Source organism: Hemitrygon akajei, chromosome 10 (genome assembly GCF_048418815.1).
Source record: "Hemitrygon akajei chromosome 10, sHemAka1.3, whole genome shotgun sequence".
NCBI lineage: Eukaryota > Metazoa > Chordata > Chondrichthyes > Myliobatiformes > Dasyatidae > Hemitrygon > Hemitrygon akajei.
In genome coordinates, this window is record NC_133133.1 from 93,444,471 (window position 1) to 93,456,661 (window position 12,191).

A 12,191-nucleotide genomic window follows, 5' to 3' on the forward strand; every position below is an offset into this window, starting at 1 on the left:
CAGGATCCCAACAATAATCCAATAAAACAGTGGTACTGATGACAAGATAAAGATCAGCCTAGAACTAGGAAGAACTACTTTCTTCTCATCAAATATTCATGAAATAATTTACATTCAATTGAGACACCCTTGGTTTAAAATCTTAAAATGGCAAACTCCCTTTAGAATATAACAAGATCTGAGTCAAAGAAACAACAAAAACACACAAAATGCTGGAGGAACTCAGCAGATCAGGCAGCATCTATGGAAATAAATAGTCGATATTTCGAGCTGAGACCCTTCATCAGTCCTGATGCTGCCTGACCTGCTGAAGTTCCTCCAGCATTTCAGGAACAGCTTCTTCCCCTCTGCCATCCGATTCCTAAATGGACATTGAAGCTTTGGACACTAACTGACTTTTTAAAAACATTTACAGTATTTCTGTTTTTGCATGTTTTTTAATCTATTCCATATACATAATTGATTTACTTGTTTTATTTTATTTTTTTCTCTCTATGTTTTATTTTATTTATTATTAATTTCTTCTTTCTGCAACGTTATGCATTGCTTTGAACTGCTGCTGTTAAGTTAACAAATTTCACATCACATGCTGGTAATAGTAAACCTGATTCTGATTTGTGAGCTTGCCTTGGATTTCCAGCATCGACAGATTTTCGTGTGCTTGAAAACAAACCACACTTGGGATATTCAAGCAACACACACAAAATGCTGGTGGAACACAGCAGGCCAGGTCTATAGGAAGAAGTACAGTCAACGTTTTGGGCTGAGACCCTTCGTCAGGACAAACTGAAAGAAAAGATAGTAAGAGACTTGAAAGTGGGAGGGGGAGGGGGAAATCCGAAATGATAGAAGGAGACAGGAGGGGGAGGGATAAAGCTAAGAGCTGGAAAGGTGATTGGCAAAAGGGATACACAACTGGAGAAGGGAAAGGATCATGGGATGGGAGGCCTAGGGAGAAAGAAAGGGGAAGGGGAGCACCAGAGGGAGATGGAGAACAGGAAAGGGGGGAGGAAAAGAGGAGGAAAAGAGGAGGAAAAGAGGAGGAAAAGAGGAGGAAAAGAGGAGGAAAAGAGGAGGAAAAGAGGAGGAAAAGAGGAGGAAAAGAGGAGGAAAAGAGGAGGAAAAGAGGAGGAAAAGAGGAGGAAAAGAGGAGGAAAAGAGGAGGAAAAGAGGAGGAAAAGAGGAGGAAAAGAGGAGGAAAAGAGGAGGAAAAGAGGAGGAAAAGAGGAGGAAAAGAGGAGGAAAAGAGGAGGAAAAGAGGAGGAAAGAGGAGGAAAAGAGGAGGAAAAGAGGAGGAAAAGAGGAGGAAAAGAGGAGGAAAAGAGGAGGAAAAGAGGAGGAAAAGAGGAGGAAAAGAGGAGGAAAAGAGGAGGAAAAGAGGAGGAAAAGAGGGGTGAGAGAGAATAATTAATAAATAAATAAAGGTTGGGGTAAGAAGGGGAGGTGGGCCATTAATGGAAGTTAGAGAAATCAATGTTCATGCCATCAGGTTGGAGGCTACCCAGATGGAATAGCAGGTATTGTTCCTCCAGCCTGAGTGTGGCTTCATCTTGACAGTGGCTTCATCTTGCCATGGATAGACATATCAGAATGGGAATGGGACGTGGAATTAAAATGTGTGGCCACTGGGAGATCCTGCATTCTCTGGCAGACAGAGCGTAGGTGTTCAGCAAAACGGTCTCCTAGTCTGCATCGGGTCTCACCAATATATAGAAGGCCACACCGGGAGCTTGGGATATTGCCTGGTTTCACTACTCAAGGAAGTGAATATGTGACCAAGGGAGTACAACAAATGTTATCATTCCTGGGATGGGATGTGGTGCTTTCCTATCAGAAATGGCTAAGCAGATGGGACATATTATTGAATTCTGAAGAATAACCTGATGAAACATTCAATTTTTTTTTGTGGGGCTTAATGCAGATACAGAGCTTATCCTTAACCGAGCTGAAGTGACTCAAACCAGGGGTCATAGTGTTGGAATTTAGCATAGGCCATTCAGGACAGAGATGTGAGGAACTCCCAGAAGAACATGAGTCTCTGGAAGTCTCTAGTCAAGTTTACTGCCACTTGCACAAGTACATGCATGCCCGTGTGCAATGAATAGTTCCTGCACTGTTATCACAGGCACACAGTACCACATACACAATCTTCACAAGAAAGCGGATAAATCAAACAAAAGTTCTACAAGGAAGAACACAATTAGAACAAAGAGAGAGTCTGTTTCAGTGCAAAGTGATCAAACCCAAGAGCACTGTGGAGGCTCAGTCACTGAGTACTGTATGTCCAAGACACAGTCAGACTTTTCCATTTTAACGAGGAGCATGGGGTTAATGCAGGTAAGTAGTGCTGAGGTAAAAGATCAGTCATGGAGTCATGGAGAGATCCTCATAGAGGTGAGTGATGTACACCATGAGCCCCACTTAGATTCATTGCCACAAGCAGGAAGCTAGTTACCTCAGACATGTTAAACCCCCTTCCGGTTTGAGCTATTTGTTCACAGGAATCTCACCATAAGCACAGATCACTGAAGACTTTAATTACGGTAATAGATGCCCAGAAATTCCAATCCATTCAAGTATTCTTTTCAAAAGATTATTGTCACATAAGTCATTGTCTTCTGGCTGAAATGTGATTAATAGCTATTCACTGGTCCTTTTGCCAATCTCTGAATCTCTTCACATTTCACATGGTAAAGGCCCTACATCTCGCAGGCAGTTGTGCCTATGGAGGACCAACAATGGAGACAAATGAACAACTGTTGTTGTGCGCTAGAATCTCCAGAAGTCTATGTTGGTTGCTTTCCTCTCATTCAGTCAGAGTGCGCATCAGCGTCTGAAAAGCTACGGCTCTTACATCAAGGCTCAGGGGTTCAAGCCTCTTACCCCAAACTAACATAATAACTGCAATGCCCATGAAATACTGGGGTTGCGTCTTGGCTGGACTAAAGATTTTGCGATACTATCAGAAGCCTTCTTGTCATTCAGACTGATAAGGGGCTTACATACAGTGGGGACAGAGGAAGCAGGATCAGAAACGACTGGATGCAGATTAAGGGTAGAACCTGAGAGAAGGGAAGAATCTTCTTTCATGAAGATTTGGTGGGATTTGGGCTGCTCTCCTTGTAAACAACAGCCTTGCTACTAACCTACAAATGCAAGTTTGAAACTTTAATCCTATGAGAAATGAAACTGAGGAGTGAGAAGAACTGGTATTTCTTCCCAATTGCCTTGATCATCCACGATGACTTACCTGACCTCCTCCAGTGCTGTGAGGATCCTACAACAGCCCACTGCTCTCTGTGGGAACTTGCTGTGCAAATTAATCACTTACTTTGCCTCACCCTAACAATGGCAATAGCAGTTCAAAAGTAATCTGTTGACAGTGAAATACTTTGTGATGCTGTAGTATGTGTTATATGAAGTTCTTTCTTCTCCCTTACATCAATCTACTTAGAGCAAAAAAGCAAACAGCTGGAGGAACTCCACAGTTTAAGCAGCACCTGTGGAGGTAAAGGGATTATCTTGCTTCTCCAAGTTGTTCAATCTAATTGAGAACAATTTTCTAACAAAGCGAGCCTTTGCCAATTATTTTTATTGTAATATAAATAGGGTTTATTTTGTGCATTCCCCATGTTAAAACAACTACTTCTCATATGGACAGACTGAGGCAAGGAGTAGATAATTTTAAACGCAACTCACATTTGTTCGTGTTCCATCTCCCTGCTCACTGACAAGACCTTGGAGAGCAAACGTCAAGTTGTGGCACTTTACCAGGAGGCGTTTGCCAAATCTTTCTTCAAATGGCCTCACATCGGGTTCAATGCCTGAAAAATCTAGTTTCTTAAAAAAAAGAGCACAAATTTCAATAGCTGACATCACAAGTAGATAACCAGAGAATTAATTAAAATCCATCATACAAGTACTTTCTGTTAAGACTTAGTTGTGTGAATTCTGTCTGAATTCCACCATTGCCTTCAGTTTTGAATTACACACAAGATGTCTATAACTATTGCTGTGCTTTATCTAAATGTTGAGAGTTCAGCCTTATTTCATTCTTGTTTTGTCTCTTTCTGTCTCAGTAAACTGACATATTAATCATATCAACAGCAATCAAATAGGTGCTCCTATGAAAGGCCATAAAGATGCATCTCGCACTCTGCAGCCACAGTATGAAGTGTGAAGAAGCTGACTATTTCATGCTGCTGCATTAAGAGTCCATCTGTCCTGTTCATCAAAAGCTGCTCCCTCACGCTAGCTAGGGATTGGCCCGTTTAAGGACAATGCAGCCCCTCCCACCACTGCCATTTAGCTAATGACATCATGGCACCAGCAGAATTTAAAACTACTGCACGGAAACCACTCACTCTCTTTTTGTTCTCCAGGTTTCTACAGGCAAACAGTACCATGGAAACATTGAAGGTGTACTGCAGCAAAGTGGGCTCGGGTGCACAGTTTAGAAAGAGTACAGTACTTGTCACTGTGTGTATGTTTAGTGTCTGTTTCGTCCTGCTACTTTGGACACTCACTTTAGATAAGTTTTTTTAAAACCGAGTGTAACTTGAAAGGTTTACTGAATGTTTAGTGTCTGTTTTGTCCTTTAAATAAATAGTTAACCTACTTAATAGTAGTGAGTGTCTTCTGACCAGCTGACTGAACCTGCAAACCTGATTACACACAATTGGCACAGCGAACAGGGTCTGTGACTGAGCAGAAGGTGAATATCTTTGAAAGGAAAAAGTAAAAGTGAACCCCCCCTCCCCCCACATGAAGAGTGCCAAGACCCAGTGCAGGACCAATAACAGTACATATAGAGTACGCATATCTTCTGTCCATGCTCCTTAGAGTATCAAAGAGCTCTACTTAATTCACTAATGGGAGTTATAACTCACTGGATTGCTTCTACAGTCTGCACTCAATGAAGGAAAGTGCTAAGAGGCATTGGAGACAGGGAAGTTTCCAAATGATCTGATGATTGTGATGCAATGGATAACCTACACAGATAAACCTGGGTTCTCCGCAGTGAATTAACTTGCAAATCAAGAATCCATGTAATGCTTTTTGTTTCTGATTTTGCAGATTTTCACAACCAGGTCCAAATCAGAAGGTTTGCTCAGAACAAAAGATCCACAAAGGAAGTGCCAACAAATCTGATACCAGCTAAAAAGTGTTTTAATGACAGACTAAAAATATTCCTTGTTAAATTGTAATCTGAGAGTTTACAGATAATATTTAAAAGGCTAGGTAGAATCAACAATTCAGAATTCTCAGATGGTTCCATTCACTGTTAATGAAATGTCATGCAGATGAATTTAATTCAAATTTGTATACGTTGATTGTTTTTTGTGAAAACTGACACACAAAATAAAATTCATCTTTCAATTGGGAATGGGAATGCCCCACAGAAAAATAGTACTCATTAGGTTGCAATTGTGAAAATCGGAAATCAGGTTGTATGGAACAGCTCTTGTCAGGGCAATGCATTTATAGCTTTGAATGAGAACAACTAACCTGATCTGGTTCTGTATAATCAATACACTGAACCGTGACCTCATCGAGGTTGCAAAAGTAGATACAAATTCAAGAAAATGATCATTCTTCCTCATAAACTATAGATAAAACACTCCATTCAATATCAACTGAAGGGTATGGAGGGTGGTAGAATACCGAATGCTTTACAGAGATTACTCTGCTGCCAGGTTTACCTGTGCCTCTGCATCCAAAGCAAACAGCTTACATCTGCCTTCACTTCGGCTGGCTTTGTTGTGGTAATCCGATTCTCGGGCATACTAGAAAGGAAAGAGAGGGGAAATGTTGCTATTGTTCCTTACAGCACAGTTGAAGGCTGAGGATTCAAACATCCACAGATTGCACTAGCAGCATCTGATAACTGTTATACGAATCTGAGGAGATTCAAATTATTTTATTTTGATATAAGACGATTTTGTGTTTAAAGATGAAGGAGTATTGTCCTAAATGATCATCTGACACTATGGCTGTCATTCTACAAGTCTGATAGATGTTTCTTAGATAGAAATCACTTCGCTATAAAACACATTCTAACATGAAGGTATCTTCACAACACTGGACAAGCACCTGAATCACTATGGTACAAAAAGATTGTTATAGAGCAAGTGCAGGTAAATGGGATTAGTGCCCATAGGTATTTAATGATTGACATGGACATTACGGCCAAAGGTAATTCTGCTGTTTCGCTCTTTGCTGGAAATGTGAAATTAAACAGAAATGTGGAAGTGAGTGGAGGGTCATGCAGTACTTGTGGAGAACTAAGAGGCAAATGTTTCAGCTTGACAACTATTAGCCATATGTTAGAAATTGGACACATCTTAGGGCAGACAGAAGGGAAGGAGAGGAATGTAGAGATCATAGGAACTGTATGATACAGATACATGGAGAGATTAAACAAGAAAGGTTTTGGTGGTGGTGAGAAGGTAATGACAGATGATATGTGTGGCTACAAGTAGAACTTGTCAGATTTTTACCTTGTAGCAATTCAGTACGACACCCAGTTTTTGCTGTCTGTAAGTTCTCATCCCACCCTCCTTTACTGATGTACTAAATAAGTTCACTGCAGAAATGTAATCTGAGACTGTACAAATGTATAATAGTGTAGGGCTCTCAGTACCATTAACTGTGGTGTTAACTGTTCAGGCTAACAAAATGGCTTCTCTGTATTGTTACGATGAAATGGCTTCTCTGTAATGTTACTTAATGCTGTAATGGGTTTCTGTATCTGGAATGTTTGGGTTATAACTGCAGATAAGGGGGGAACTAACCAATGGAGAATTGTTATGCTATCTTGTATGCGTGAGCTGAGTGAGAGTTCGCGGTTCTTTTTGGGAGGCGAGCGAGAAAGACGGAGGTGTGAGGAGCAGACAGCAGCTCCAGGGTGGCGGATACTGGATGTCGGCAGTTTGGACGGTGGCCGGAGTCACGGAAGGTTGTTGTGGATGGAACCGGAGGCGTGAGCTCCAATGTATTAAAATACTATGTGCACAAACTGATAAACTTATTGATTTGGCACCTTTAGGTTATCTGTTTCTACTAACCCATCACTAAGAAATAACTATAAAGTTGTAATTATTTCCTCGCCTTTGGTGTATTGTCTGATATTTGTGTTGCCAGCGTGTACATTACACCGTATTTACACTGTTGGTGGGGTGACGGCGGTTCACCCTAGGTGAACGGGGGAAAATTGGAGGCACAGATGCTACAATAGGATAGGTACAACCAGCACTCATTGTCCTGTTCATGGGCTTTCAACTCTGGTGAGCTTCACTGATGAGCCAGTATCTACAATACCAGGAACTTGTCCATTATCTTTTAGAGACGTTCAAAGTTATATTCATAAACAACAGAACTTGGGTTATGAGACAATGGGTGAGAAGCACAAAGTCAACAGATGCAAGTTACAAGGCCGTGAGCTGGACGTCTATTACTTCTCGAAAGGATTGGCACAATATCTGATGACTGCTAACAGATTTTACCCCCAATAATTCTCCCCTTCACTACCCATTTACTCTCACCTTCTCGTTCAACCTGACGTAGAGAAACATAGAACAGAAACAGGCTTTTCAGTTCACCGTCTGCACCAACTAGCAAACAATCAAATAAATATTGACCCAAATCCTGTTTCTTAATCACCCCATATCCTCTCCTTCAACACATTAGACAGAATTTATAGTACTCAATTAACCTACTAACCCCAGTGTCTTTGGGATGTGGAAGGGAACCAGTGCACTCAGAGGAAACCCAGTCACAGGGAGAGCATGCAAACTCTGCACAGACAGCATTAAGGTCTGGATTGAAATCAGGTCCCTGCTGCTCAGAGTCAGTGGCTCTATCAGCCTCTGTCACCCCTTCATTTCCATCTCTCTGCACAATGCCCATAGCGCAAGGGTAAAAAGACCCTGATGAGAGTTCTATACAGACCCCCAAACAGTAGCAAGGATGAGCTCCACAAATTACAATGGGAGATAGAAAATGCATGCCAAAAGGGCAATTTTACAATAATCATAGGGGATTTCAATATGCTGAGTGGTTGGGAAAACCAGGTTGGTGCTGGATTCCAGGAAGGGGAATTTTTAGAGTGCCTACGAGATGGCTTTTTTTTAATAAAAAGAGCAGCTCGTGGTTGAGCCCATCAGGGGATCAACTATTCTGGACTGAATGTTGTGCAATGAACCAGAATTGACTAGAGAGCTTATGGTAAAAGAACCCTGAAGAGCAAGTGTTCGAATTCACCCTGAAATTTAAGAAGGAGAAGCTAAGGTCAGATGTATCAGTATTACAGTGGAGTAAAGGGAATTATAGAGGTGTGAGCAAGGAATTGGCCAGAATTAATTGGATAAAACACTGGCAGGGATGACGGCAGAGCAGCGATGGCTAGAATTACTGGAAGCAATTTGGAAGGCACAGGATATATACATCCCAAAGAGGAAGAAGTTTTCTAAAGGCAAGACAAAACAGTGGCTGACAAGAGAAATCAAAGCCAACAAATTCCAAAGAGAGGGCTTATAACAGCAAAAATTAGTGGGAAGTTAGAAGATTGGGAAGCTTATAGAAAAACAACAGAAGGCAACAAAAAAGTCATTAAGCTAAAGATGGAATATGAAAGTAAGTTGACCATAACATTGAAGACGATATCAAAAGTTTCTCAGATACATAAAGTGTAAAAGAGAGTTGAGAGTGGATACCAGATCACTGGAAAATGATGCTGGGGAGGTAGTAATGGGAGATGAGGAAATGGAGGACGAACTGAATAAATATTTTGCATTAGTCTTCACTGTGGAAGACACTAGCAGTATAGTGGAAGTTCCAGGTATCTTGGGAAGGTTCTTGGGATACTGAAAGTTCTGAAGGTAGATAAGTCACTTTGACCAGATGGTGTACACCCCAGGATTCTAAAGGAGGTAGCCAAGGAGATTGTGGAAGCATTAGTAATGATCTTTCAAGATTCACTAGGTACTGGAATGGTTCCAGAGGACTGGAAAATTGCAAATGTCACTCCACTCTTCAAGAAAGGAGAGAGGCAAAAGAAAGGGAACTAATTAGTCTGACCTCAGTGGTTGGGAAGATGTTGGAGTTCATTTTAAGGATAAGATAGGCTGTAGTCATCATTGGAAAATCTTGCCTGACAATCTGTTGGGATTTTTTGCAGAAATAACAAGCAGGATAGACAAAGAAGAATTAGTTAACATTGTGTACTTGGATTTTCAGAAGGCCTTTGACAAAATGCTACACACAAGACTGCTTAACTAGTTAACACCCCGTGGTATTACAGTAAAGATTCTAACATGGATAAAGCAGGATTTAACTGGCAGTTGGCAAAAAATGGAAATAAAGGGAGACTTTTTCTGGTTGGCTGCCGGTGACTAGTGGTGTTCCAAAGGGGTCTGTATTGGGACCAATTCTTTTTACGTTATATGCCAATGATTTGGCTGATAGAATTGATAGATTTGTTAGAAGGTTTGCAGATGATATGAAGATAGGTGGAGGGGCAGATAGTTTTGTGGAAATCGAGACACTACTGAGGACTTGGAAATTGGGATAATTGGCAAAGAAGTGGCAAATGAATACAGTATCAGAAATGTATGGTCATGCACTTTGGTAGAAAAAATGAAAGGGTTGACTATTTTCTAAATGGAGAGAAAATACAAAACACTGAGACACAAAGGGCCTTGGTAGTCCTTGTGCAGGATTCCCAAAAGGTTAATTTGCAGGTTGTGTCTGTGGTGAGGAAGGTAAATGCAATGTTAGCATTCATTTCAAGAGGACTAGAACATAAAAGCAAGGATGTAATATTGAGACATTATAAAAGCACTGGTGAGACCTCACTTGGAGGATTGTGAGCAGTTTTGGGCTCCTTATCTGAGGAAAGATGTGTGGAAACTGGAGAGGTTTCAAAGGAGGTTCAGGAAAATGATTCCAGGATTGAATGGCTTGTCATATGAAGAGCATTTGATGGCTCTGAGTCTGTATTCAGTAGAATTCAGAACAATGGGAAGTAACCTCATTGAAACCTATCAAATGTTAAAGACCTTGATAGAGTGGATGTGGGGAGCATGTTTTCTATGGTGGGAGAGTGTAAGACCAGAGGACAGAGCCTCAGAATAAAGGGGGGTCCTTTTAGAACAGAGAAGAGGAGGAATTTCTTTAGCCTTAGAGAGGTGAATCTATGGAATTCTTTACCTCAGGCAGCTGTGGAGGCCAAATCCTTATGTATCGTTAAGTCAGAGGTTGATAGATTCTTGATTGGTCACGGCATGAAGGAATATGAGGAAAAGGCAGGAGATTGGAGCAGAGAGGAATAATGGATCAGCCATGATGAAATGGCAGGCCAGACTCGAAGGGTCAAATGGCCCAATTCTGCTCCTATATCTTATGGTCTTACAGCAGTGTCAAAAATGCAACTACATGTTCTGAACAACATTCCATTGACTTGAAGCAGGGACTACATACATGCTAATTTTTAACATTCAATGAGCTTTCACAAGTAAAATATGACAATTCAAAAATGAGAGACCATGAACAGGAATTCACCTGAGCTTCCCCTCCTAAATCTGTGGCATGTGCATTGGGAATTCACCCAAAATCCATTGAATAGACAGAATTTGTAGCAAGCGGAAACAGTAGAAAGCTTGCAAACAGTGGCTCAAGAACAAACTAAAGAAAATCTGCAGATGCTGGAAATCCAAGCAACATACACAAAATACTGGAGGAACTCAGCAGGCCAGGCAGCATCTATGGAAAAAGGGACAGTCAACGCTTTGGGCTGAGACCCTTTGGCAGGACTGGAGAAAAAAAGATGAGCAGTAGATATAAAAGGTGGGAGATGGGGGTGGGGTGGGGTGGAGAGTCCCAGACCAAGTGTTGAAACCTAATGCAATGGAAAGGTGTTTACATCGCCAAAAATGTTATGAAGCAGGCTTGCAAATAACTATTCATAACTGCTCTCTCAATCATATCCTGACACACAGAATGTCATTGTTATCATCATTATGTGCCATGTTGTATGACGTGGACCATCGTGGTCTTTTGACCATGATTGCCCTTGGCAAATGTTTCCACAGAAGTGGTTTGCCATTGCCTTCTAGGCAGTGTCTTTGTAAAACAGGTTACCACAATTATTGTCGACACTCTTCAGGGACTGCCTGCCTGGCGTTAGTGGTCGCATAATCAGGACTTGTGATGTGTACCATCTGCTCCTATGGCCTCACAGGACCCTGATCGAGTGTGGAGGGGGGAGGAAGAGGATAAGGTGCTAAGCAGATGCTACACCTTGCCAACGGTGAGCTGCAGGCTAGTGGAGGGAAGAAGTGCCTTAAACCTCCTTTGGTACAGAGGTATCTCCACACTGCCATCCACACAGAATAAGTAAACCAAAGCAGCCACTACAAGCTGAAAATCTATGCCTGATAATACAAAACAGGCAGGTGAAGTTTAACATAGACAGGTGCAAAGTGATGCATTTGGTATGTTAAACCAAGGCAGGGCATACTCAGTGAATGACAGGGCTCTTGGTAATGTGGACGAATAGAGAAATACATTGAAGTGCATTATTCTCTGAAAAGAGGAAAACTGCTCGACAGGTTAGTGATGAAGGTTTACAGCATGCTTACCTTCTAATGGTGAAGATGCTGAATAAAAGAGTTAGGACATCATGTTATAGTTATCCAAAATGTTAGTGAGTCTGCGCTTGGAATGTTGTGCATGGTTCCCACTATCACACTATAGAATGGACGTGATTAAGCTGAAGACAATGCAAATAACATTAATGAGGATTATCAGGAGATTGGAATTAATGCTTGGTCTTTTTCTCCCCAGTCCGTGGGAGACTAAAGTTTTAAGTGACAATATCAGAGTAGATAGAATTCATAGTTTAAGGTGAGAGGGAGGAGGTTTATAGAGATGTGAAGGATAAATTAGTTACCATCTGGAATGACCTGCCACAGAAGGTGGTGGAGGCAAGAAAAATAATGCTTTGAAAAAGTATCTAGACTGGTTCTTGAATGAGCAGGACATAGAGAGATATGGAATTAATGCAGGCAAGGAGATTCGTATAGATAAACACACATAGAAGTGATGGGCTGTAGGACCTGTTTCGATGCAGTACAACTCTGCAACTCCAAGATTAACATGCACACTAGCCACCAATGTGCATTCCCAATAAA

At 41.3% G+C, this 12,191-nt stretch overlaps 1 protein-coding gene across 1 annotated transcript in view; it reads right to left on the reverse strand.

Annotated features, from left to right (window-relative positions):
* Nucleotides 1-12,191, reverse strand: part of LOC140734545 (dedicator of cytokinesis protein 11-like) — a 290,183-nt gene that overhangs the window by 208,238 nt on the left and 69,754 nt on the right. Inside the window, exons 10-11 of the mRNA XM_073058668.1 lie at nt 5,703-5,786; nt 3,700-3,840 (exon numbers count right to left, since the gene is read on the reverse strand). Of these exons, the coding sequence (XP_072914769.1) occupies nt 3,700-3,840; nt 5,703-5,786 (225 nt within the window). The remainder of the gene's footprint in view (nt 1-3,699; nt 3,841-5,702; nt 5,787-12,191) is intronic.